The 26,974-nt window shown below is 52.9% G+C and overlaps 2 protein-coding genes across 5 annotated transcripts in view; both read right to left on the bottom strand.

Annotated features, from left to right (window-relative positions):
- TM9SF4 (transmembrane 9 superfamily member 4) overlaps nt 1-17,406 on the bottom strand; it is a 27,064-nt gene extending 9,658 nt beyond the window's left edge. For 2 of the 4 annotated variants that reach the window (XR_005952039.1, XR_005952038.1), the window contains exons 1-18: nt 16,806-17,406; nt 11,675-11,788; nt 10,116-10,215; nt 9,589-9,757; nt 9,381-9,510; nt 8,876-8,999; nt 7,947-8,065; nt 7,726-7,837; nt 7,237-7,307; nt 6,677-6,809; nt 6,096-6,177; nt 5,931-6,006; nt 5,510-5,593; nt 5,152-5,327; nt 4,761-4,824; nt 4,112-4,231; nt 3,523-3,612; nt 2,259-3,188 (exon numbers count right to left, since the gene is read on the bottom strand). Coding sequence is in view for 1 of the 4 variants with exons in the window: in XM_041396187.1 (XP_041252121.1) it covers nt 3,039-3,188; nt 3,523-3,612; nt 4,112-4,231; nt 4,761-4,824; nt 5,152-5,327; nt 5,510-5,593; nt 5,931-6,006; nt 6,096-6,177; nt 6,677-6,809; nt 7,237-7,307; nt 7,726-7,837; nt 7,947-8,065; nt 8,876-8,999; nt 9,381-9,510; nt 9,589-9,757; nt 10,116-10,215; nt 11,675-11,788; nt 16,806-17,141 (2,250 nt within the window). In the remaining 3 variants the exon portion in view is untranslated. Of the gene's footprint in view, nt 1-1,158; nt 3,189-3,522; nt 3,613-4,111; nt 4,232-4,760; nt 4,825-5,151; nt 5,328-5,509; nt 5,594-5,930; nt 6,007-6,095; nt 6,178-6,676; nt 6,810-7,236; nt 7,308-7,725; nt 7,838-7,946; nt 8,066-8,875; nt 9,000-9,380; nt 9,511-9,588; nt 9,758-10,115; nt 10,216-11,674; nt 11,789-16,805 lie in introns of those variants that run through there. The other 2 variants (XR_005952040.1, XM_041396187.1) reach the window with 2 other exon arrangements.
- On the bottom strand, nt 17,403-26,974 carry HCK (HCK proto-oncogene, Src family tyrosine kinase). Its single transcript, XM_041396195.1, has 13 exons — nt 26,772-26,974; nt 25,231-25,360; nt 24,787-24,829; nt 24,415-24,514; nt 24,171-24,269; nt 23,927-24,030; nt 23,398-23,547; nt 22,955-23,107; nt 22,454-22,636; nt 21,964-22,040; nt 19,486-19,639; nt 19,131-19,262; nt 17,403-18,516 (listed from the first exon to the last, which is right to left on the bottom strand). Exons 2-13 carry the CDS (start codon nt 25,357-25,359, stop codon nt 18,314-18,316), a joined length of 1,527 nt encoding a protein of 508 aa, XP_041252129.1. The 5' UTR covers nt 25,360; nt 26,772-26,974; the 3' UTR covers nt 17,403-18,313.

The raw sequence follows: 26,974 nt of genomic DNA, 5'->3' as shown, positions 1-26,974 counted from the left end.
GAATCATGTTTGTTAGACAGAAAGTTCTGGTTGCTTGGTTTCACTAAAATTTCCAGCCCATGTGGCAGCATTTCAGACAAGTTCAGCCCATTCCCCCTCCCACTAACCCCAGCATGCAGGGACCAAACCTCAGCTTAAGCTACAACTGGCTGCAGGCACCAACAGCATTTGAAGATGAAACAGGGCAAAGCACACAGGGCCCTCCTGGGATTCTCCTTCAGAACATGGATTAAAAGCTGACAGCCATGATCAGTGTTAGGTGCTTGTCTAAGAATGATCTAGTTTTCAGTTCTAGTTTTCATTCCTAATTCAGCCACCATTAAACGTGCCCTTTCCTCAGCAGCTTTCCCCTGGCGCTGAGGACTGCGACAGAACATGAATACACTCATCTGACAAAAATAAGTTCAGTATGGATTGTTCTGATGCTGGAGCTGAAGCTTCCTTTGCTTTTTTAAAGGGAGAAGGGATTATTCTGATGATTTCTGAGTTTTGATTCACATATTTGCCAGCTCTGGTCTCACCCACAGGCACTCAGCAGCCCCCGACACTGGACTCTCACCTGGGGGAATCACACCCATTGCTCTGCTGGGCAAACCATCTCAGGAAAAGGGAATTCACTTTGCCTCCCTCAGCCAGCACTCCAGCAGAGGCTCACTGATCTCCTATCACACACCCCTCAGCAGAAACACAGAACCTCTGGGAAGCCAATGGAGCTGGAAGCCAACGCTGAGGGCTCAGCTCCTGCAGCAGCACTCCTCAAACTCCCTTCTGAGCTGTCCTCTCCCCTGTCCTGCTCTAAAGCACTGCCCAGCACTGCCACCCAACAGTTCTGCTGCTCTGCCCATCAGTGCCACATGTCAAAAAACATGTCTCACACCAGCCATGAGCCGCTCAAGTGATCTTACCCAGCAGCACAGCAGCAGCAGATCCAAATGCCTCAACTGGTGGCACAATTACAATATATGGCAGCATTCAGGGCATGCCACACTGGAAGAAACTTAGTTTACTAGGAGAAAAATATTACAAAGAAAGCCAGAGTATTCCAAGCTCTGCTTCTGGCTGAAGCCACACATCACAGACCACATGGGTGTTCAACAGGCCAAGTGTTACAAAAAGAAATTCTCCAGAAATGGCTTAGGAGAACCCAAGAGAGCAGGATGACAGGACAATGGCAGATTTATTTACAATAGGACACAAAGAATACATACATTAATTAAAAATTACAAAGAATACAGAGAAAACACTTCAGGGAAGGGAGAGAAATCAATGCTGGCTGAGCCTCTCCACTGCGGCAGGGGCAGAACAGAAAAAAAAAAAAAAAAATCGACAAAAATCTCAGAGAGGGACCTCAAATCAGAACTGACACAGGATTCCACAGCACAGCTGGCTCACACATCCCCTCCTCCTTTTTTCCATCCATGATTCCTGGTTGATTAGACTTTGGCATGACAGGCAGGGCCAATGGGAAGGGACACAGGCCCTTGCATGGACCTGGTGGAAACTTATGGCAATTGGGGTTTAAAAAGGCCCCAAAACCCTCCCTGAGATCAAGGAGGGCTTTGGACAATTTTGGGTTGGAATGATGTGACCTGTGGCAGCTGGTCATTGGAAGATCTTACTCCAAGAAGAAAAATTTTCATAGATCTCACTAAAAAAACCTCTTCCCTGTAGTCCTGGCTGAATCCAGTGAGTCTGGGGATGAAGGGAGCCTTCACTGCAACGTGGAACCTTTTTACTGATAAACATCACTGAAGTGACCAAAAAAAAAAAAAAACCCACAACCCAACTTTAACCTCTTTTAAAAAGAGCTTCCCATTGGCTGATTCAGGCATCAAGCCATGGGAAAAGAAGAGCCCATATCAGCTATCCGGGAGAGCGTGGACTGGTTTTTGTGGAGAAGAACAAAATACAGCTATGGGGTGTACACTTTTCCTGTTCCCTGGAGGTAGAGAATTTCAGAGGAGGAGCAGAGAGCAGTAAGGGCAGTCAGAGCATAGGGCCAGTGAGAGAGCCCTGCTCCCAGCCATGGGACAGCTCATGGGGCCACCTGCCTGTGCCAGCCCCTTCAGCATGGCCTGCACCACCCTGGGGCAGCTCAGGCCCAACACTGCCTCAGATCACTTGGCACTAACACCACGGCACCACAGCCACCTCCTGCAGGCTCTTCAGGATCCCAGTGGCATTCCCAGGAAGGAGCCTGCCCTGATTCCTCACTCATCCAGAGCAGAACTATTGACAGAACAAACTCTGGTAGTTACCTCACGCATCCTTCCAGTCCTGTATTCCAGCACAACCACGTCACTTCCACCAGCACCTTTTGTCCTGCCTTCTGCAGGAGAGGCAGTCCCACCCTCCCACAGCAGCCTGTGCTGTCCGAGGCTGGAGGGAGGGAGAAGCGATGCTGAAGGTTGCTCAAGCTCTCTCAGGGTGAAATTGCACTTCCCAGGCTCCGAATGGCACCTCCAGCAAATTGTAAACAAGCCGAAGCCGGGACTTCGGTGATCGGAGCGCGCCGGACTCCCGCTGGGTGAGCCTTTGGGCTCCAGGTATTCTGCCATAGTCAAGCTCCCTCTTCCGTGCAGACACGAAGGCAGGAGAAAAACCCATTCTGATATTTGTCTGAAGAGTCTCCCTGAATCCTAGAGCACCCCAGGGGCTGGAAGAAAACGTTTTCACAAGTGTTTCCACTGCTGTCTCAAATCCGCTCATCATCAACATAAAAAAAAGGATGGATTAGCAAAAAGGGTGTTTACTTATACAGAGGGATATTTCTCTGCTAAAAAACTCCCTCAAATATGGAACAGGATAATAAAGTTAAAATGTAAGGTATCTACAGACCCCTTTTCCCCGCAGAAGTAGCCCAGAATCCATGTACAATGTGCCAAAGTTACATTCCAAATCGAGGAGTTAATTATTTCTCTTGTGACTCTCCCACTGGATTTTTGTTTCCTTAAAAAGAGCTGGGAGAAGATGTCCCTGTCCCTCCCGGGAGGACACATGTTCAGAGGTGTCTGATTCCTGCTGGGGGGATTCCAGCTTCAGTCGATTTTCACGGCAGCATAGATCTTCCTCACGAACATGTAGGCTGCGTAGAAGCCAATGGTGCCCGTCAGGAGCCAGAAGGACAGGACCATGAGGGCAGTGTAGCCAAAGTACAGTAAGGAGGGAATGAACTCAACAATATCCAGCTGAAACAGAAGAGGATGAAAAAAGTCAGTGAAATAACGCACACAGATGACAAATCAACTAGTGCCCTCTGCAAGGAGAGCTTTGGCAAAGGGAGGAAAACTTTGGTTTTTGTCCAGCTGAAGGGAGATCCCCTTTGAGGTGGGGTCAGGGAATGCTGGGAATGCTGCTCTGTGCGAGTCCTGGAGCACCTACACCCTCCTCTCTTGTCTGGAAGGGCTGTGAGCACTGCCTTGGGCTGGCATGGGCAGACTGCAACTTAGCAGGCCCACAATTTCCCTTCCCAAATCCCACAGTCACCCCCAAAAACACGGCACTTTCACCAAGGAGGAATACCTTGTTCACAAAGTAGAAGACAGCATAGATCAGCACGTAGAAGGCAGATCCTCCAGACACCAGGAAGGTCCTCCACCACCAGCGGTAATCCTGACAGGATAAAGAGCCTCATTATCCCCCTGACTTTCTTCTCCCCAAGCTCTGCCTCAGGGAAGCTGTGACCATTCCAGGACAGGGAGAATACCACCCATCCTCCTTCAAAGGAAATTCACAATTTGGGACTGGGGAACAACTTCTGTCACAAACGTGTTTTCAAACCAAGAGATGTGATGCTGACAGTCAGGCTCAAAGCACCTGCTGCCCAAGGACACGGCTCACCTTTGGTTCTGCATTTTGTTTTGTATGTGGATGGAATGGAACAGTTTGGGAACAGCTCAAAACACCCTGTGCCCAGCAAAATTCCTGGTATGAAACCACAGTTCCCAGCTTAACAGATAACCAAGGAGCTTTAATTCCCTGACATTGTGGACAATCACATCTGTGAAGCTGGGCCACACTAATCTTTGCTGAGCAGCAGCAATAATGTGATCTGTGGTTTTCCAGGAGCAAGCACCCCCTGCTACCCAAATTACAAACATGGAAATCTCACCTCAGCACAGAGCTGGAAATACACCATGACAATGCTGATCTGGGAGCAGGATACCACCAGAATTATAAATACCAGGAAGAGGAAGCCAAAAAGGTAATAGAACTGGTTCTCCCAGATTGCCTGAAATAAACACACAGCAGGAATTTATTTCCATGTTACTGTGATCAGTCACTGAACATGGACTAACTTCTGCCAGCCAGCCAGGGGAAAATGAGGAGGCCCCTCAACCTCACCTAGATGGAACCACAGATCTAATGCATTTCACAATGTCACTTCAGAGGATTCAGGTTGCAAAAAGGTGCACAAAGACACATCTGGATAGCTTGTTCATTCCCCTGCATCTCCCAAGCAATGGAACAGCCAATTCTTCCCCATCCACACAAGGTGAAAAACTGTAGCAGCAGGACAGTGACTGTCTCAAGACCAGGACCCCTCCCTGATGTAATGTTACAGTAAATTTTGTCTTTACCACAAAACCACCAGGAGAATCCTATAGCTCTCCCTGGAAACTACTGAATGGCCTGGAAGAAACCAGCTCCCCTTCAGAGAACACAGGAATAGGAGACTGCACCAGTGAAAGCATCCTCCCTTTCAGAAGCTTTGGCATGAAAAGAATCCCACTGAGGAGGAAAGTGGGTTAAATGCTTACACTGAAAATGAAGAACAGTTCAATGAACATGGCTCCGAAAGGCAGAATACCAGCCATGAGGATCCTGCAGAGGAGAAACAAAAACCATAAGCAGCACAATATAACTGTCTGGACATTAAAAATTCCTTGTAACCACACAGAACACTCCAAGCAAAGGCTCTACATTTCCAGATTACTCAATTTCACAGGCAATGGCACAGCTGCTCCCACTGTTGAGCACGTACCACGGTACAAGTACCCTTCATACCACATCCAAATTATCACTGTGGTCTCAAGGAACCCGATCTGCCATCCTTCCATGTCCAGGGAGCAGCAGGTGACACTCAGCAACCCAAGGGGACCAAGGAGAGGGGGCTTAACTCACCGTATTTCCCAGACACTCATCACTCACCCCACAAATTTGTTCATATACCACCTCTGCTCCGGGATCTGCCTGGGAATCTGATTTGTCCGTACAGGATTGTCATACGGCTGCTTGCGAAATCCAAAGTAGTAACCCAGGTAGACCAAGGGCAAGGAGATCCCAAACCACATGCAGAGCAAGGCCACCATGGTAGGGAAAGGCACCTGGAATCACACCAAGAGCCACAGAAGTGAGGCTGACAGCGCTCCTGCCCTGGGGACTGATGTCATTGGCCAAGCCAACCCTCCAGTCACCCACTTGGAAAGGTCTGGGAAGCCAAGTGGGTCCCTATCAGCCCAGTGGCCCTCTCCCACCCAGCAGGCCCCAGGCTGAGGGTGGCACCTACCGCACCAGAGGAGTGTTTCCCCCAGATGAAGCAGTTGAGGACAAAGCAGATGCCAAAGACAACGCCCGGGTACAGTGTTGCTGTCTGCAAGAGGAACCACAGCATAAGAGAAAGCACCTGATTCATCAGCCAGATGTTCCTATGGAATGAGTCCATCCCTGAAACAAGGCACATGTGGAGAAGTGTCCCTTTTGTTACAGGACAAGGACACAGAGCTGGGCTGTGGGGAGGATCGTGGACAATCCTCTTTGCTCTACTACGTGCTCTGGTGGTGCCTTTTCCATACAGCTACAAGGACTCAACCCACAGCAGATGTGCAGCACAGCCAGACTGTGTCCAGCTACCACAAACGTGTGGAGCTTAGCCACAGATTTTGCCATCAGCAAACCTGGATAAACAGCCCAGAACATCCAAGACTCACACAAAAGGCTCCCTTCTTCCATCGATGGCCTTTCAGAGTCCGGTATAAGCGGCCAGCAAAGAATCCACCAAAAACCCTGGACAGAAACAAGCCAAGTCAACGAAAATGAGCTGCTGTTGCTGGGGGAAGCAGGACAGCACAGGGGGAAGCTGTGGAGGCACCTACCCCATGAACATGAAGAGGAAGCAGGCAGTTGTCATCAGTGCGCCCCGGCTCGAAGGCGACAGCATCCCCAGCATAGCAACAACTGCAGAGGGAAACAGGACAAGGAACAGCAGCTCTGAGGGACAAGTGCTGCAGCAGCTCGAGGACAGGGGTCTGTCCCATCTGTAGCCCACAGCTGCCTGCAATCCCTGCACAGGCCTGATTTCCCTACAGCATAACGTATCCACAGCCTCCAGCCAGAGGGGAAGGCACAGCTTTGAACTCAGCTACAGACCATGCTTCAGCATCAGCTTCCCCAGGGATGGGAGCAGGTGCAGCTCAGCAGGCAAGGCACACCTGTGCCAAAGTCTCCCAGCCCACTATCAGCCAGGGCTCACAGCTTGGCAAAGGAAATAAAATCACACAAAGCTGCCTTCAGCTGGGCAATGTCATCCAGCAGCTCTGCAGTGCTGAGCCCAGGCTGATGGCAACAGGAAGCAGCTTCATGGGCCTCACTCCAGCTAAGGTGAGCACAGGGTGAAGTCAAACATCCTCGAGCATCATTCGTGTTACAGTCACCCCATGCAACATGTGCCACTTACAGATGACAATCAGGATCATACAGAAGAGCTGAATTCCAGAACCCAGGAGAGAGCTGAGGATCATAGGGTACTGTGGAGGCCTGAAGACATCTCCATGCACAAGTTTCCAACCAGATTCTTCCATGGTATCTTCCTATAGCAACAACAGAAAAAGGAGGTTATTTAGATGTGATATACTAGTGGAAATTAAGGTCCTACCACAGGCAGCCTAAGAGGTTAACTTTCCTGGATCCAGTTTTCCTACTGAATTTTACCACTTTAGCCAAGAAACTTTTTTCCTCTTGGGCTAAAAACAGCTGAGACCTGAATTGTCAGTGCCAGGGCACACATTTACAGAGCTGTCTGCAATCACTCCTTAGGTCTGAAGACATCCTAACTGGTATGTGACTGTTCAGGCAGAAAAAGGTGTGTGACAGCACAACACAACTGCCCGTCCCACGGCCAGGGCTCAAAGGAAAACCGGGGCAAGGGAAGAGACAATAGAGCCAAGTCTGCACACTGGATCCCCCCTGGCCTGTGCTTCCCTCCCTCTAATCCCAGCCCAAGGAACAAACACATACAATGTCATCTTCTTTGTTGTAGTTGGCAATGTCCTTCCGCAGAGTCCGGATGATGATCATGCTGAGAATCCCTGAAAACAAGCACAGAGTTCAGCTCAGAGGCTCCCACATGGATGTGCTCCTCTCATACTGTGCAACTACATGGCTCCCACCAACACTATGTTCTGGCTGGGAGAGGAGGTCTTGAGTCATCAGCAGAGACAGAAACAAAACCCCAAGGAGCAGGGAAGGCAGTATTCCAGCAGAAATGGGGCACTGTGGCTTTCTTATGGGTTTTTTTTACTCCCTCAATGACCCCAGTATGAGAAATGCTGGTAACTCACTGACCCCACAGGACACTATTTGAACTGGGAGGCTTTAAATTGGTTTCCTGCTCCTTCTGACCAGGTTCTGATACCCACATCCTCCTCAAGCCACCTGCAGCTAAGGCTTAAAGAAAATTCCCTGCAGATGATGGCAAAGCCTTCCTCTCCCCACACATCCACTCACCTGAAAGGAAAAAGACGACCACAACCGAGTTAATGATAGAAAACCAGTGGATCTGCACGTCACTCATGGTCAGGTACGTGTCCCAGCGGGAAGCCCACTTAATGTCACTTTCCTGAAAGAACAGGAGAGTTCTCACACCAGCACATTCCCAATGCCTTCCACAACTCCAGTAACAGACACTTGGAGTATCACTGCCAGCCAGCTCCTCAGTACTGCCTCACCTCCCAGTGCACAGAGTAGGTGAAGAGCAACTGGTTCTCTTTAGTAGGATCTATTTCCTGAGGGGCAGAGCCTGTGGCTTCAGGCAGGGTGCACATGCTCTTCTCATCAGCCTTCAAGTCTGTAGGGGAAAGCAGAGCACAGTGAGCCCTTCCCTCAGGCACCACCTCTCCCACTGAGCATCACTCTGAGGGCACAGGGTTGCAGTAATTCCAGGTGGGGAAGCACTCGCTCCTTGCTCACCTGCTCTGCAGTTTGCAAAACTACTCTCCTGACCAGCAGTGGAGCACCATTAAAAAGCTTTCAGGAAAGCTATGCACAGGGCTCTCCTTAACTGGAAGGATAAAAGCCAGAGGTTCTGAAGCCAAGGATCTAGACCATGACCAAATCCTCTATTCCACATGATATAGTGAGAAACAAGACCTCTATAGCAGTGCCTGCCCTGCCAGAGGGGAGCTGCGTGGGCTGACCCACACCATGACCAACTGCCCTTCTAGACACCCTTTTCCATTGGGCTCACTGAGGTAAGAGTGTTTTCCCCTGACCATTATTTTAAAATTTCAATCCCCCAGAACAGTTCCAAACATCCTGTGTGTCCCTGAACCAGCACAGAGTGTCCCAGTTGGGAGATCTGTGCCACAGCAAGAGCTAGAATGCCAGACATGCCTCACAACAGATGACACAGTGCAAAAAAATCCAACCCCAAAACCTCAAACTCGGATCTTTTTACAGGAATTGATTTTCCATGGATTGCAGTTCATGGATATGTCTCTATTGTTGGTACTTCCTTAATAACAAAGTGGTTTATTATTCTTGTAATTTAGACTCATTTCTGTGCCCTGTGAAGCAATAATTGGCACATCACTGGCATCTGCCTTTTGTCCATACAAGAGATTCTTCCCCCTTGCTCCCCTCCTCAAGGATCTCTTACCTTCCAGTTTAATGCTTTGGGGAATCACCTCAAAGCGCACCACCCTGTAGGTGTGCTCCTGGCTCTCTTCCACATCCTCTCTGTGGTAGTAAAGGATGAAGGAGAGGTGGTTGTGCAGGTAGAACTGAAACAGTGACATAAAATAAAACATCAGCACCCTACAGGAGGAAGAGGCAAAGCTGAGAACCAACAACTGCAGAAAACAGCTTCAGTGAGGGAAAATTAAAGACTCCAACACCAGAGATCAGCCAGTCTTGGAGGCACAGTGCCTTTGTTCTGCTGAGGGGAAGCCACTGCATGAGCCCGTCCAAAGTCACACAGTGAATAAAAGCAAGGACTTCTGGCTTTCCCACCTTCCCACCCACCCTCTTCTGCCCACAAGGGACCCCTCTCTCATATTTCCACTATTAATAATTTCATTCCCAATTGTGATACTCTCTGGCAAAGCTCTAACAGACACCCCAGTCTCCTCCAGGCACCCTCCCACAGCACCTCAGTTCTCTACCTTGTTACCGTCCATAAACCCAAGCCTATATCCATGCTCGAACTGCACATCCTTCTCCTTCTTCTTCTCCTCTTCCTCACGATTGGAATAAAACTCCAGCCGTGTTGCCACAGGAAGGTTGTCAGCAATGCTGAAAACACAGATTTCAGATCAAATCTGTCCACAGCACCAAATCCCCCTGACACAAACCCACACTTGAGTGACTCACAGGTGGACATAGTAATCCTCCCTGATGCGCTCGGCGATGAGCTTGCTCTGCTCCACTGTCAGAGTCACTGGCTTGTTGGGAAAGTTGCACAGAACTTCACACTTCTTCTCCACATTCATGGAAACCTGGAAAGGTGTATTTACAATTCGGTCCCCACGAAGAACCTCACCTGGAAAACAGGAAAACACAGGCAGGGTTGGAGACTGCCAGGCTTCGTGCTGCTGATCCTGCTGCCAGGCACTGCAGCTGCAGGGACCACAGCAAGCCTCCTTTGCTAGCCCAGGTGCAAGGATAAGATTGCAAGTCAGTATAGCTGCTTTGTTGGAAGTATCAAGCCGTGCTTATGAAGCAGGTTACACACTCTCCATCAGGACAGGCACTTCCTGTGTCCAACACATGGACACTGCTGTTTGCAGACAGCCAGCACACAGTGAATCAGAGGAAGCAGGTTCTCTCAGCTCAGCAGAAGGGACACTTGCAATTCTTTATCTCTGTAAACACCCCCACACTGTCTGACAGGTACACACCGAGGTTCTCAGCCTTGTATGTGATCTTGCTGGGCTGGCAGAAGGGCAGTGAGTAGTACTCGTAGGGCAGCTGGGTCCGGGAGCTCGTCAGCTTCACAGCCTGCAGCAAGAATGGAAGGATTACCCCCAGGAAAAAACTCCAGATAATTTCCTGTCCTCTCGGCATCATTTAGAAGCTGATGCTTACTTCAAGATACCTTCCATAAAGCTCACTTCCAGAAGATACTACTACTAATAATAATATTAAAAATAGTAACAGAGACAGATGTTCCTGAGAGACTTCCAGTAGCAATTCATTCACAGAAAAACACTCCAAGAACAAAACATGGTGGTTTCACAAATTTATATCTCAGTGGAGTCCCAAGAAACAACAAAGACCTCAAAAGAGATTCAAGAGTCACATTTCACATAAGATTTCCTCAAACAAAAATTCATATCCCACTGGACCTAGAGGTCTGGCCTCCAGTGCTATGGAGAGTTCAGCAGTTTTAATCTCTGCAAGGAAAGGCAAAGAGCCATCAGTCTGGGAAGACAAGGTGACCAACCACAAACATTCCTGGAGAGCTTCCACAAATCACAGGGTACAAGGGAAGTGCAGAGACATACTACAACAGCCAAGACCACAGTTCCTCTGAAAAACAGAAGTGTTTTGTAATACAGCCAAGCTTGTTTATTGGAAGAGTGCTGGCAAATACACTGACTTGCCTAAGCACTTGAGGAACCATTTAGCTCCTGAAATCCCTTTGAGAACAGCTATTCCAAAACCCTCTTCTTCGGGAAAGCTTACTGTAGCCACAGGCAAGTCTCATTTGCTTAAAAATAGCCTATGTCTGGCAGTCTGTGGCCAAAGAGAAAACTGTGCTGCACTTCACGTGAGAGCAGCCAACCTCAGCAGCCCCAAGGGTGCTGGATTTGCTGAGACAGAGGCCACAGCTTTAGAAAAATAAATGAAATGGGCTATAAATCACTGATGCCTGAAAGCAAAGCCTGGCTTCCTCATGGATAGGTGCAGCAGCTCTGTCATTCAGTACCAGCAACACTGCACAGGAACAGCTCTCAGCAAGGCTGGGCTGAAAGATTTGCAAGGCTCAAGGAAAACACCTCCACCTGGGAAGAGCTTCTCATGAATTCCCCCAAAGGCACAACATGAGCAAACTGGGTATTGAGAAGGTCTGATTCAGACCTTATTCCACCATTTACCTTCCCCCCAAAGGCACACTCTGCATAAGCACTTTTAAACTCAGTATAATGCTGGAGAAATTAAATTCACTTCAAAGCCACAGTGAGAAAGGGACCCTTTTCCCAGTCAGAGCAAAGTCTTGAGGACTTTGGTGCAACTGCTGAAGGAATTTGGTAGAAGAGATCAGGGCAAGAACAGGAATTGTGATGGGACCCGAACGTTGTGAAGCAGAAGACATATATGAACAAAAAATTTGAGCAACAGGATCCCCAAATTTAACTTTGCAACCCATCTTAGCTGCTATGGTATAAAAAAGAGAAAACCCAAAAGACAAAAACCCCCCAAACCAAACAGATTAACATCACTGAGTTCATCCTACCTTTATTTCTACGGGATCATTGCGGTGGAAGTTGATGGGAGCCACGCCGGGTACATAGAACGAGTCTGTGCTGTGCAGCAACAACAGCAGGCCCAGCACATATCTCAGCCTTTCCTGCAAAAAGGAGAAGGAACAGTAAAATACAACAGAAACACTGGAACAAGTGTTTCCAGAAACACTGGAACAGCATTAGAGATGGGCAACAACACTGGAAATGTTCATCCCAGGTATTAAAAAGGCTGCGCATTCAGGTGATTAAACAGAAATTAAATTCATAAAAGCTGTTCTTAGCTTTGTTTTGTGACCCTCATCAAGTCACCTTCCACTCAGTGTGTCTCTGCCTCTTCATCTGCAATTAGGAAAACTTTGGCTTTGCTCAACCACAAGAAAAATGCCATTTTTACCTGCACCATGGGGCACTGAGCAGGCCATCACTTTACCTTTCTGCTCACCCCCACTGAGCTCCCTGGGATAGAAAACTCCATGGATTAGTGGAGAAGAGGGGGTACCTGTAGCCCTGGCTCTGGATGTGTGTCAGCTCTGCACAGCAGCAGTTACCCTGGAGCTGATCACAGATGGATGCTCACAGGCCACTACCTGCAGAAGAGTAGTTGCTGTGGAGTCAGGTGTGACACCAGAAACTGCACCCAAAGGGACAGTCACATCACCACTCCCTCCTGCTCCATCACCACTCTGCTTTCCTCACCCCTCCAGGCCACAGCACAGCTCAGTAACATGGCAAACACTTTTTCACCCCTTTTTTAGGGAGCCGGGTGACAAGTCAGGCTGGAAGGTTCAATCAACCCTATGGGGGCTCCAGGAGAACCCAGATCCTAACACAGCCACAGCAAATCCTGGATTTAGCACACCTTGCTGCCTCCTCAGCCCCTGCCATTACCTCAGGTAACCCAGCTGAGCATGGGCAGGAAGGCTGTGAAATGAAAATCAAGCTTTAAAGAGTATTAGCCAGCAGCAGCTTGCCTGGATTAGGACATCAGCTCTGGTATAATCTCACAGCACCACTGGCTTCAGTCCCTTCTCCTGAACCCCTCTGGAAAACCACACAAGACCTGGTTTGCTTTGGGACAATTCTTGGCCTAATGCTGCAGACATAAAAACCAAATCCCCACTGTTCCTGTGTGTCCTCAGCACCATCATGAGTCTGACAGCACCAGAGGGAACACTCCACAGGCCAGGTGTGACAAACAGCAGCTCTATCATGGGGATCCTTCCACAGCTTGGGGGGGAAAAAATTAAAAAAATCTGTGTTTATTGCCCCCACACCCCTTCTTCATCAACTTCCTCCTGTCCCATTCTAAGATAAGGAAAGTATGCTGGGCCAGACACCTCTGAGGGCCAACCAGAGCATCCAGAATTAGTGGAAATGAACAAGATGGGAAAAAAAAAAAAAGGCAGAAGTATCAGGAGGTTGAAAGACTAAAATGTATTTAAGATGCAAATGCTAGGCAGCTACAGAAAATATAAATACTGAATCATCAGCTTTTAGTACCTGAAGGGAGCCTACAAGAAAAATTGAGAGAGACTATTTAGAGGATCATGGAGTACAGGACAAGGGGGAACAGCTTTAAACTGACAGCGTAGGGTTAGACTGTATATTAGGAAGAAATTCTTCCTTGTGAGGGTGGTGAGGCACTGGCACAGACTGCCCAGAGAAGCTCCATCCCTGGAATTGTTCAAGACCAGGCTGGATGGGGTTTGGAGCAACCTGGGATAGTGGAAGGTGTCCCTGCCCATGGCAGTGGGGTGGAACAAAGTGAGTTTAAGGACCCTGCCAACCCAAACCATGCTGTGATTCTGTGTTCTCTTTTGCTTACAAAGGAGATTTTTCAGATCTATTCTGAGCACAGCCAAATACACTTGGAGCAGGCATAAAGCCCCAGCTTGGAAACATTCTTGTTAAAACTGCCTGACCTCCAATACTGATCTGCCTTGAGGCAACATGGAGCTTATTTTCTGTGCTCTACTAAATTTTGCCTTTCCATTCTTTAAAGGGAGTGCTCAGGGGCTCTGCACAGAGCAGGAAAATGTCTCCTGCACAGGGGAAGCAGTGGAAGGAATCTGCACTCTTGTCCCACACTGCACTCCAGCAACCTGCAGCCCTTATCTCTCACTGAAGTGACAGACCTACACAATGTTACTCAAAAACCAAAACCACTCCACTGCCACCTGTGCCCCAGCAAGCTGGGAGGTGAAAAGACCAGGACAGAACTTTGGCAGACACTCAGGAGACACACGAGCATGCAGAAGATGAAATTTTTGATGACAATTTTGGCAGAAGTCAGGCTGTCTTTGCATACAGATGATGATGACTCAGGCAGCAACAGGAAAGACAAGAGGGTGACTCTGCAAAGCCTTGCCAGGAAAGAACAGTTGGTAGCAAGAAAGGGGGAAGCTGCTATGCAACAGGTGGGGAAAGCTTTGGAAGTGAAAGATGAAGGAAATGCCCAGTGCAGGTTCCTGAGCTGGCAGAGCTCAGGGAAGCTGAAGCCAGGGGCCTTACTCATGTTCTTGTTCTTGACCTGACAAATGTGCCTCATCTTCTCCAAACAAAGCCAGCAGCTTAGAAATGGCAACATGGACACCCTTCAAAAGATCTGTGTAACTCATGAGCCTGGCCAGGTGATTGTCTCACATGAGGGATGCCTGCAAGCTGAGTTCTCTCCTGGGCCAGGTCACAACTTCCAGGAGGGAACTCTGTTTTGGTTCAGTCACAGAGCCCTGGCAAGGCCCAGACTTCCAGAAAACAGGACACACAGCTTCACAGCCTTTTCCATTTCCATTTCAAAAACATGCAAAAAAAACCCTCAAATGACAATCTTGCATCTGAGGTGCCAGGAAATCGTGTAATGGTGCAACAAGTAGCACAACAAATACACACAGCCTCAGACTGAGAAACACCCAGCTGCAAGTAGGCAAAAATAGTTCAGATTGCCTAAGCCTGATTCTTTTCCTATATGCAGACATGCAGAGACACCCTGTCTTAGGAGAATTTGATCTAAATGAAAGAAGTAACTGCAGGAGCACAATCACCCATTCCTGTCCCTCAGATCAAAAGTTCACACACAAACCCTCTCCAAGAATGCCCTTCTGGAAAGTTATCACCAGTCTTGGGGTCTGCAGACAACCCCAGGTTTATCCCATTCAGAAACACTTCAAACAACGATGCCACTCTCTGTGAATTCACAGAAGGTTCACAAACCACGCTGCCAAAGCAGAGGACTTTTCTCTAAACCCCAGTCTCACCCAGCCCTAAAACATCCAGTTATTACCACATTTGTCCCTCCCTAGGACTCGTGGTCCCTCCAGCTACCACTGCCAGAGTCTGACATTTATTTAAGGCAAAGGGGAAACAGCAGCTGTCCCCTGGGCACTCTGCAACAGCTCCAGCGTGCTCCAGAGGGTCCATGGCCTGGCCATGTGCACCCAGGACATCCCTGCCCAGGTTACTGCCAACAACTTGAAGAAACCCTCAAGCAGCTGCAATTTCAAGCATCAGAACTGAGCCAGTGCTGCACCAGGGCTGGTTTAGGTCTTCAGTTTCACAGCCCACATAGGAACTGAAGAACAGAACACAGGATCTGTTCAAAGAGATGAAAAGGAAGTAGGAAGTGACAGTGATGGATATCACAAATCATCTCATCTCTTTTTGGCAGAGAGAGGCAAGAGGGACATCAAAGAGCCATAATCAAGAGCTGTTAACTTTCAAAGACAGCTTTGAAGAAAAACAGGGAAAACTACCTGTGCAGAGCCATTTGTCCAAATGGATTCACACAGCTCTCCCATTCCATTTCACTTACTGAAACTTTTTAAAAATGGTGACAGAAAGGGAAGAAAGCCACAACCTTTGGAAGGTTTGCTCCTCTGTGGGAGCAAAAGAACCCAGCAAGCTCTCTCACACATGTAACCTTCATTCTGCCCTCAGGCACATTAGCAGGACAGAACAGTGCTCATGGCACCCTGACCCTCATCCCCTTTTCCAAGAGCTGCCTCCTTCGATGATCCTGAGAACTGTTTGGATAAGCTCATCTTTATTACATCCCTGCCCTGCTCACCCTGCACTGGAGGAGCCACCAGAGCCCTTCAGAAGGAGACAATGTGCATTCACATTGACTTCAGAGCTCCTCTGACACCAGGAGAGCTGCTGGCAGCCTTCTCTGCCCTTCTCACAACAGAGAGCCACAAGGAAATTCCCAGCAGGACGATCCCCAGCTCTCAGAGCCAGCTGAGCACCCCCTCCCCACTGCCTGGGAGAAAGCCAGCAGGGTATGAAGATGCTTAAAGCAAATTAAAGGAAAACCTTGGCACTCCCAATCTCTCCATGAGTCACCTCACAGCCCAGCCACCAGCGACCTTTGTATCAGCACACATCCTTAATCCACACCGCTATTCCTGCAAGGCACTGCCACAAAAATACCCTCCTAGGAAAGCAAGGAGGAAATCCGTTTGACTCCTACAAGACTTCAAGGCAGACAACAAATGTCTCAGCAGCTCGTTTTCTGCTCTGTGAGGTAGCAGGGATGCTCAGCAGGAACACCTTCAGCTCTCTGAGGATTCAAGGAATCATCCCGTAGTAATAACAGGGATGCTGGACGCGGGAAGCTGAAGCAGCTGCTCAAACCCGGACTCGACAACCACCACCAAACATTTGTGAAAACTACAGAGAGCAACAGGCTCCGCGCTCGGCGCCAGCCCCGGGCCCAGGCTGACAGCTCGGCAGGGAAGGCACAGGACCCACAGCGCGCCGAGCGCCCGCCCGGCCCCTCCTGCCCAGACAGCGCCGCGAACCGCATCAGGGAGCCAACTCTGCCGCCGAGGGAGCGCGGGGCAGGCGGGATAGGAGCGTGCCGGGCTCCGCTGGGACCCTGGGCACCGAGCGGCGCCCCGAGCCCTGCCCTCCACAGGTGACACCGCCGGGAGACGCGGGGCAGCTGCAAGGCCCCGGGCGGGACCGGGGAGCCTCCTCCGCCAAGGGGCCGGGCCCGCATCCCTCCCAGCGCGGTGCAGATCCGACCGCAGCCCCCGAACCGAGCCCCGCGCCGGGAGCGCCGCCGGGCCGGGCCGGGGCAGAGCGGGCGGGACGCGGGGCCGGGCCGGGCCCCGCCGCACTCACCATCGCCGCCGACGCCGCCATCTTGGATCCACGTGTCGGCGCTGACGTCAGCGGAAGCGGCGCGCGGTTGGCTGCGGGGCCGATCGCCATGGCGACCGCGGCGGCCGGGCAGGACCGCGCCGAGCGGCCGGCTCCGCGCTGCCGGGGCCGGGCCCAGCTCAGCCCCGGATCGGCACGGCTCTCCTTACGGGCGGACCGGGGCTGGGGTCTCCACTCCGGTCTCCAGCGGGTCTCCGGCCCCGCGAAGCCGGCCGGGGAAGGGGCGGTCCGCACCGCCATGTTTGCTGAGGGCAGCGGGCTTTGCATGGCGAGCGGGCGCGACGCTGCGGCCGCCATGTTTGGTGAGGGCGGCGGGGCCGGGAGGCGCCCGGACCGCTCCGAATCTCCCGGTTCCTGCCGGTTCCTGCCGGTCCCTGCGGTGCCACCGGGCGGTCCGCGGCCCCGGGCCTGCTCAGAGGGCGCTGCGGGTCTGCCCGACTCTGGAGCCCCCGCTCCGAGGGGCGCTGCGGGCCTCAGCTTATCCGCGTCTCTCCCGCCCGGGATGCGGAGCAGCAGGAACGGCCAGGAGAGGAAAGGTTGATAAATACTTTTATTGATTACAAAAAAAAAATAAAATAAAATAAAATCCCAAAGCAGAAGCGACGGCGTTTGCCTCTTGGTATCAAAAATATAATCACAGGCACCAGTCTCCCTGCTGTAAGAGGTACACGGCTATCTTAAAAAAAATACTGTTTACTCCTTTTCCTCAAATAACCTCATGAAATACTAAAAATAAACATCAAGTGAGTGTGCAGGGAGCACCTGGCCCTTGCTGATACTGCAAATGCCCCAGCAGACAAGGAATGCTGCCTGTAAGCTTTGCCGTGGGGGAGAGGGCTTTGCCATGGCTTTGGGCTCCAGAGGTTCCTCCCAAGGCAAGTGGAGGGGGATCCATGCAGGGATGGCCTGGAAAAGCCCTGTGTCCATCTGCCCGTGGCACAGCCTCACCAAACCTGCACTCTGCACAGGGCCTGCCATGAAAATACTGGGGAAGGAAAACCTGGAGGGAGAGAGGAGGGCAGGTGTCTGTGACACCAAACCCCAGGATCCTGTGCCGATGATGAGCCCACGGGCTGCACTGCAGCGTGTCCTGGGGGGATCCCCTGGGATCAATCACGCATGGAGCACAGGCACTGCAGGGCATTTCACCATGGCCAGCAGCCAAGGCACCTACTTCTGCAGAACAGCGTGATAAAATCTCATAACTATTAAAAAAATACTGATCTGGGTTTTCCCTTGCAGCAAAAGCAGGCCTGGCCCCATCCCTGTCCATCCTCCTGGGCATCCAGTGTCCAGCCAGCACTTCCTGGGGCCGCTGCCCTGGGAAAGACACAAGGTATGGGCACGTCTCTCCCTCCATCGTGTGCTTCCTCCAGCCCAGCCACTCCAGCAGGGCTGTGGTTCCTGGGCCAGGCTGGCAGGGGAAGCAGGGCACGGCTGAGACAGGGAAGAGCTGGCAGTGTCCTGTGCTAGGGCTCCTGCTGGTACTGGCTCTCTGTCGCAGTGAAGAAATCCTCCAAAACACTTTGTATGTACTCAAAAGTGGGGCGATCCTCGGGTTGGATCTTCCAGCACCTCATCATGATGTCGTAGAGCTCCTCGGGGCAGTTATCCGTGCGGGGCATGCGGTACCCACGCTCCAGAGCCCTGATCACCTCCACGCTGGACATCCCTGGAAAACGGGGGGACAGCTGAACGTCACCTGGTTTGTCACTGGTGTCTTTAAAAGTCATAAAATGCCCAAATCCAAAACTTCTCTCCCTTTGGGCAATGTCTCCAGGAAGGGAAAAGTGGTTAGAGGGGCTGGGAAGGGGGAACTGCTGTTCCTGGTCAGGGAAACATTTGGCCAAAGGAGATGCTGGCTTAATGTGGGATGCAGTTTTTTTGCCCCAGGACAGATGGGGTTTATAATCTCTTTGTATAAATTAAAATAACTTTGTATTTTATTAAATTACAAATCTGTGATGAGCCATTGCTTGCAATGAAAAGTCAGTGTGAGGGCAGAGCTGCTCCTCAGAACAGCCTGTTGTGCCACCCCAGATCCTTCATGGTCCACTTGCATTTACAGAGTAATTCCCCTTTGAAAAAAGGTAGCAAAATAATTATTAGTATAAAATACAGGATGTATTTTATCCCTAATGATAAGGGATAAAATCCTTATCCCTAATGATAAGGATTTACAGGGTTTTCCCATGGAGCTGGAGAAGCTCAGGTCACATGCATGGAGCCCAGAAGGTGGAATGTGTCTTTTGGAATCAGATAAGAGGAGGCATTTCACCTCCTTACCTGGGTAGGGGATGCGTCCATAGGTAATGATCTCAGTGAGGAGGATCCCAAAGGACCAGACATCCGATTTTATAGTGAAAGATCCATAGTTGATGGCTTCTGGTGCAGTCCATTTAATGGGAAACTTGGCACCTAGACAAAGAGATCCAATGGGAAACATGAGCTCAACCCCAGCTGCTGAGAAAGGGGTGGTGAAATATGGGGAAGAAGAAACAAACAGAAGAGGAACAAGTGCAGTGATGCAAATGAGAGGAGCTTCCCTCTGCCCATGTACCCAGCACATCCCTGCCGGGGTCAGGACCACCGTGGTGGCAAGTGGCCCTAAGGGAACCCCCCAACCTTCTGCCCCCAGCACCTTCCCGGGCCGTGTACTCGGTGTCCTCGATCACCCTGGCCAGCCCAAAGTCTGCAATCTTGCACACCAGCACTGCTGACACCAGGATGTTAGCAGCTCTCAGGTCTCTGTGGATGTAGTTCCTCTTCTCAATAAAAGCCATTCCTTCTGCAATCTGCCACAGGAGAACAAGGCAAATGCAAATAAGCTGCTTGAAATAACACACACCCCCTCAGCACCAAAGAAGTCAACAGCTTCTGACCAGCACTCAGAAAAGGGTGAAAAGAGGCTGAGCCACAGCAGGAGATGGATGTCCCATCCCTGGAAGTGTTCAAGGTCAGGCTGGACAGGGCTTGGAGCAACCTGGTCTAGTGGAAAGTGTCCCTGCCCATGGCAAGGGGTTGGAACGAGATGAGATTTAAGGTTCCTTCCAACCCAAACCTTTCTGTGACTTTCCTGTATGGAAACTGCTCTCCAAGCAGGAAATCCCTTACAGAAGAGGTTGGGGTTTAGGTGACCAGCCCAACATGACACCTTTAAGCTGCTGTGTGAGAAAATCCTGTGATCACCAGAGTCTGTGAGTGTTTGCAGGGCAAGGTGTAAGTGCTTCATCCACAGCCATGAGGATGTGGAAGACAAGCAAATCATTCTCTGCTCAGGGAAGACGTGAGACCAGTCTCTGAATACACCCACAATGGCTCAGTAATTGCTGCAGCAAGGGTCAGCATTCCAGAGCTTCCTTAGCCGGGGCAGAAAAGCATAGGGGAAGATGCCTGAGTTCTTCCAGACTAGTTTCTGCAGAGTCACCTCTGCCTATGGACAGGATATCTGTGATGGCCCCTGACAATCCCCCCTCACCACTCTGCCTCCTGAAGTCTCTGCAGTCAGTGCTGCTGATCAGGCAGAGGTGACCTGGTGTGTGCACAACAAAACCCCAAAGCTGTCCTGTTACCCCACGCCTGCATGTGACCAGAATCCAGAATGTGAAGGGGCTGGAGCAGCCAGAGGGGAGATCCTCCCCTCCTTATCACAGCCACACAAGCTGGCCCGGGTGAGGTGCAGCTCTCACAGAGCTCTCCCCTCTAAACACAGAAGTAACCAGGCAGAGCAAGAGCGGAAGGATCATTTCCATGACCACAGATGCATTTCTGCCCACAGTGACTCAGCCCAGCACGAGGGCCAGGCTGCTGCCTGCCCACGACAGCCCTTCAGCCTCTGCTCCCCAGAGCTTCTCCGAGCAGCCCCTCGGAGCCGTGGGCCGAGCCAGGGTTGGCACGAGCCAGCTTGCTGAGAACAGATGGTGCAGGAGTGCACAGCTGATCCACAGACCCCAGCACAGCCAGCTCCAGCAGCCAGTGACCTGATCTCAGCCCACAGGGCTCCCCATCCTGGCTTTCCTACTGCTCAGGTGCCTCCATGAAATATTTGAGCTCAGCACAAAGGGTCCTTGGGTTCAGTCCTCACCCAGGGGCACTGGAGAAGCAGCAGGGACTCAGTGGTTGTGCAGTGGTTGTGCAAATTGTTGCACATGGAGTGAGATGTTTGACAGCCTGTTCTCAAAGTCAGCTCCTGAAAATATCCCTGAAATAATTATCTCTGAGTCCTCCTGGCTCTCCAGCTGCCTTTCCCTGCCCGTGACAGCTCTCTGGTGACTTTACTGAACCACAGCCCTCCTGTAGGCATTCCCCTGGGGCAACACAGCCTGCTATGCTTCCTCCAGGAGGCTGGGAACTCTGCCTGGCTCAGCCTCTCGGGTATTGGGAGCACACAGGATCATGCTGCAGGATTCCTGTTAAAGCCCCAGGGCCTCACACCACCGTGCTGCTGTCCTGAAGCAGTGCTGGGGGTGGGGTGAGACGGGCTGGGTGTGTGGCCATGCTGTGTTTGTGGTGCTTTGGCCAAGTTTGCAGGTAATGTTTGCAGACAACTGTCACAGCAGCAGCAAATCAAAAATTATAGTTACCAGTATCAATAGTTTTCAATTATAGAAATTGATAACATTGCTCTGGGCTTGATTGGGCCACACCAACCAGCACCAGCCCATTCCAGAGAAGGGACTGTGCAAATGTGAGCTGTGGAAACAAGCCCCATCCTCAGCCCCACTTTCTCCACAAAGCAGAGTCACCCATGGGCTGTGAGGGCTACAGGAACTGTGGCAGACATAGAAGTCAATAGCCAGTCCTCTCCAGCATCTGTGCAGCTCTGCTGTGCGCTGCTCAGGTGCAGGTGGGCTAGCTGAGTGCTGCAGATATTGGTGTGGTGAGGGGGAAGCTGCCACTTCTCCTTTCACACAGCCCTGCTCCTGTGAGGTCAGCGGGATGGGCATGGTGAGCAGGCAGTGGCTGCCCACAGGAAAACCTCACTGCATCTCCAGCACTGCTCAGACCAGGCTCCTGGCTGGCCCTGCACAAGCTCCAGGTAAGTTCCCAGGCTCCTCACTCACCCTTTTCAGGGGGATAAGGGGCATTCAGAGCTAGGGAAGGTCTGCTTCTTCCTCACCTGGGCAGAGAAGTCAATCAGCTTTGGGAGCGGCAGTTTGTTCCCCTCATTGCTCTTCAGGAAATCCAGCAAGCTCCCTGCAGACAGGGAAAGGTGCCAGGGCTGTTGGTTTAGCTTGAGCCTGCACCCACCCTTAGGGTGGCACAGGGTCCTGAAGAGCCAAGCAGGACAAGGAGACTCTGGAAACACACTTGATCCCACTCCCATGGATAGGCTGAGGGGGGAGCACCTCTGCAGGCTCCCTCCTGCCTTGCAGAGTGCTTGTACTCCTCTGTCCCCTCTTAGGTGTCTCTCCTTTCCCAGAGCTGGCACCATATCCCCTATCCCAGCATCCTGCCCCAGAGCTGTGGCAGGAGCCAGAACTGCTCCCAGAGGCCTGGGAGCTAGTGCAGAGCCCACAGCTGAGCCTGGGGATGTGAAAAGGATTGATCATGCACCATCCCAGGGAACCTGAGTGCCTATGGACATCACTCAGGGACGCAGATTGCACCTTTCTCCATGAATTCAGTGATGATGAAGATGGGCTCCTCCCTGGTGACCACTGCATGCAGCTTCACCAGCTTGTCGTGCTGCAGCGTCTTCATCAGGTTTGCCTCCTGCAGGAAGGCTTCCACGGACATGCTGCCCGGCTTCATGGTCTTCACTGCCACCTTGGTGTGCTTGTTGTAGGTAGCTGGGGGTGCCACAACAGATCATTCCCACGCTGCCCTGGGAGCATTGGGCTTTGGAGCCAAAGTCCCAGCCCTGCTGAGCTGCTGTGGGAAGGTTGGAGACCACACACAGCCCAGGGCTGTCCCCAGCCCAGCCCCACATGCCCAGCCCCACCCAGCCCCTGCATTAAGGCAGGATCACCTCCATGTCCCTCTGCTTCTCTCCCTCAGGTCACTCCCTCCCTGTCTTTTCCATCCCTCTACCATCTCACACATCCCTCACCCTTCCTCCTTCACCATCACCTTCATCATCCTCCCAGCCACCTCACCCTCACTCTTACCCATCCACACTTCTCCGAACTGTCCGGCTCCCAGCTTCCTCTCCAGGCTCAGGGACTCCCGAGGGATCTCCCAGGCATCTTTCTCCCAGGGCTTCTGTGGTTTGGGTACACGGCAGGGGTGGGTGAGCCTCTGGCACAGCCCATCGCTCTGACCTGAGGAGAGCATCCAGGGCCATCAGCCAGCCTGTCCCACTGGCCACACTGTGTTCCAAAGGGGAGTTCTGACCACCGTGGGTGTTCAGGGTCACCAGCACCACAGCTGTGACAGCCAGCAGGCCAGCCGTGGCAACAGGGGAAGGTCTGGAAGTCAGTGCATGTTGCAGTCAGAGCCCAGGGGTGATGGGCAGGAGCCCCTCAGCCTCTGCACACCCCCAGCTGCCCGGCTGCTTGGCTCAGGGACAAAGCCCCATTTGGAAAGGGGGGCCGGGCACCCCAGGACTCACCCTTGTAGTGCTGGACCAGCTCCTGCAGCGTGTTGAAGTTGTTTCGTGGGGAGATGTAGAAGCCGCCGCTGTCCAGAGTGCGGATCTTGTAATGCTTCACGGCCCCGCCCCGCAGCTCGTCCCCGTCCCGCACCGAGAGCGAGTAAGAGCCTGCGCAGGGAGGGCTGAGCTGGCACCTCCACGGGAGCACATTCCCGCTGCACCTGCCGTCCTGATGCTCTGAGCCATCGCCCAGCAGCACCCATCCCACCGTGCTGCCAGCACCCCTTCTGCCCCAGGCCAGCTACGCCTGCACCCCAAATGCCCAAAGCAGCCTCAAAGGGACGCATCCCGTGGGATTCAGACATGTAGGCAGCACCACTGGCTATTGCAGGGGCACTTCCAGCCAGAGCATGGCCCCCCAGTCCCTCCCCGCAGCACAGCAGACCCCCAGGGCTGGGGAGGGAGCTCTTCTTCCAGGAAAAGGTGGATGAGGGAAGCCCTTTGGGCAGCTGTTCCCCAGCACGGTGCTATGGACACCCCTCCACACCTTTCGTTGTCTCGCTGTCCCTTATCATGAAGGAGCCAATCATGTTCCCTGGGCCAAGGAGCTGCCGCTCCGCATCCTTCCGGCTGATGTCCCTGAAAAACCACCTGCAGCAGAACCAAGTGAACCAAGGAGTGCCGGAGTGGGGCAGGGCTGGGGCAGGACATGAGGCAGGAGCAGGGACAGTGACACTGGGGAGGTGTGGGACAGCATGGGGCCAGGATCTGGCACACAGGGATGGACTCACTCCTCTGTCTCCAGCGAGTTGTCTTCGGCAACGTAGTTGCTGGGGATGAAGCCTTCACGTCCTGTCACCAGCGACCGTGCTTGCCACCATTCCCCTGACCTATGACAGAAGTGGCATTGTGTTGGCTCCTGGCACCTGGACCTGGGCACCAGCAGCTCCTCTGGGGCAGATTCCAGAAAAAATCCCAGCAGGGCCACACGAGCCAAGAGGAGATCCTGGACAGGGGTCTGCCAGCAGCACTTACTTCTCCAGGACCTTCATCCGCTCGCCCTTCTGGAAGCTGAGGTCCCCAGTGTTCATCGCCTCGTAGTCATAGAGTGCCAGCACCACGCTGTCCCCCAGGCCTGCAGCGAGGGAGCTCCCTGGGCACCCCTCCCCATGCTGGGATGGGGTGCCCAGCCACTCCTGCCATGAATGCTGGCCGGGACATTGGCCAGGACCCCCACAGCACCCAGCACCTCCATCTTCATTGTGTCATGTCTGGCCCTTCAGGGGAGCCCAGAGCTCCCATCCCTCCAGGACTGGCAGTGCTCACCCCGAGGTCAGAGAGGATCTGGCCACGCTGCCCCCACATGCTCCAACCCCCCGCACCCACTTGCAGCCCCCTTGTACCTACCATCCTCGGGCAGGGGCACAGCCATGCTGGGGACATTATTGTTCTGGAAAGGGCAACAAAAACCACAGAGTGACATCACAGATGGCGGAGACCCATTTCCCATGGGGGGTCTTGGCCCAAGGGCAATGGCAGGAGCAGGAGGGCACCCGAGGGGCAGCACCAGCATCTCCTGACACAGCAACCCACCCAGCAGCAGCATCTCTACCCCCTCCCAACACCTTCCTTTTTCTCTCCCTTTCTCCTTAATTCCTGGATTCCCATCAGGTCCACTCTGTGCTTTGTCTCAGTGTGGCCTGGGCTCCCACCCCACAGGAAAGTCCCTGTCCCGGGGCATGGGTACTGCCAGTGCCCTCAGCTGGCTCCACTCTCAGTGCTGGTGGCACTGCTGAGGAGAGGGGCTGAGCCCCCCGTGACAGCTCAGCCCTGAAATTTCTCATCACTCACCCTCTTGTTGGTGGCTGTGGGGTCCCTCACGTAGTGGCCCTGCTGGATGGTGGGGCCAGGATCAGGGTCAGGATCAGTTTTTATCTTCTTCTCTTGGGCACCAGCTTCCTTTGACCTCACACAACCCATGCTGCAGCCAAGGAAGGGGAAGTGAGGCCATTGCGACAGAGGTGAAAGCCCCGCTCCAACCCCAGTCCAGCCCCGTTCCCATCAGCTCCCACCCAGCACAGGGCCACAGTGCCCACCCCAGTGCTCTGCTGTGACAGAGAAACTTTGATCCTCCCACAGCTTCAGGGTACTGGGGTGCCCAGTGACACTCCAGAGGGAAAGGGATCTCCTGGAGATGTCATAGGTGGTGAAGTTTGGGGTGACAACAGCAGCAGCCATGGAGCAGCTTCCCTGCCCTTGTGAGATGCAGGACAGGGTGCAGGCACTGGCCACCATGGCAGCAGAGTCACACTCGGCATCTTCTGCAAAGAGGGGCCCTGATCATGGTGAGCTTTGCTGCAGCTTGGGGGTCTCCACACAGCACCCCCGATGCCCATGGTCCCCCATCACCACAGGTCAGCACTCCACACTGTGCTCCCCTGATCTCTGCTGGGTGAGAGCTGCCCCAAACAGCCAGTTGAGCAAATGCTCAACTTCTCCAGCACCCCAAGAAATTTAGTGGAAAAGAAAGCTGCAAGAAGCAGCAAGAGTGGTAAACCCCTTGCAAATGTACTTCCCTTGGCCAGGGAGACCCGGGTGCAGAGAAAGCAGAAGGTGCTGGTGGTGGCAGTGAAGGAGGAAGCTCAGAGCTGAACCCTCGATGTGCACAGCACAGCTCTTGAGGAACATCACTGTCACCTCCACAACGCCCCATGGCCTTTCCTTGTCTTTCCAAAGCCTGGGTCAGCCTTGCTCCCGAGGGCAGCAGCAGTGGCAGCCACGACAGCTCATCGCCCTCACTGGGCACAGGTTGGGGACTGTGCCAGATCCATCCTGGCAAACCCTCATGGTGCCCAGTTTAAACTCAGACGTGGCTCACACCATCACCACTGCAGGTATTTGCTGTTCCTGTCCCACTCTGCACATCCAGCCCTACACAGCACAAACACCCCGGGCAGTCCAAGGGTCATTCCCACTGGCTCCTGTGGCATAGCTGGCATTCCTGGTGTGTCCCACCCTGGAGAGCCAGGTCCCAGGGCTCATTCTGTGTCTCCAGCCATGAAGACCGAGTTGGATGAGGATGCCCTTCGTTCCCGGAGCAAGGCTGCCCGCAGCCCCCTGCCGCTGCTGCCCTTGCCCGTGCCTTGTCCCCGGCAGCCCCTGCAAAGCCACCGGCAGGGACCCCCTCGTCCGAGCTGCACTGTGCCAACCGGGGCTTCACCGGGACCCGTGAGATTCCCGGTCATCGCCTCATCCCGGTCACCCAGGGTCCGCCGCTCTGACCGCGACCGGCCCGGCGCGGGGTCGGACCCACCGGGCTGCCCGGGACTGCCTGCGGGGCTCCCCCGCCGCCCTCGGGGCTCCGCGCACGCTTCGGATCCCGGAGCTCTCACCTTCGCTACTGCCCTGGGGCACGTCCCTGCCGCCGGTCCCGCTCCCAGTCCCCGTCGCGGAGCCCGTGCTGCCGCCGCCGCTCCGCTCTGCCCGGCTGCTCTCCCGCCGCCTGCCCGGTACGGCCACGCCCCTCCCGGTGCGGTCCCGCCCCCGGCTCCGACGGGGCGGGCGCGGCCGGTGCCTCCCGAGCCGGGCTGGGAGA

Source organism: Onychostruthus taczanowskii, unplaced genomic scaffold (assembly GCF_017590055.1).
Source record: "Onychostruthus taczanowskii isolate IOZ18803 unplaced genomic scaffold, ASM1759005v1 scaffold126, whole genome shotgun sequence".
Taxonomy (NCBI): domain Eukaryota; kingdom Metazoa; phylum Chordata; class Aves; order Passeriformes; family Passeridae; genus Onychostruthus; species Onychostruthus taczanowskii.
Note: the sequence above shows the minus strand (reverse complement) of the source record. Positions and strands in the feature narration are given on the sequence as shown.

Coding starts and splice junctions, on each gene's coding strand:
- HCK (XM_041396195.1), bottom strand. CDS start 25,359: ATGGGTTGTGTGAGGTCAAAGGAAGCTGGTGCCCAAGAGAAGAAGATA. Junction 24,830..25,230: donor CCACAGCCACCAACAAGAGG/GTGAGTGATGAG, acceptor TGCCCTTTCCAG/AACAATAATGTCCCCAGCAT. Junction 24,270..24,414: donor CGGATGAAGGTCCTGGAGAA/GTAAGTGCTGCT, acceptor CTTCTGTCATAG/GTCAGGGGAATGGTGGCAAG.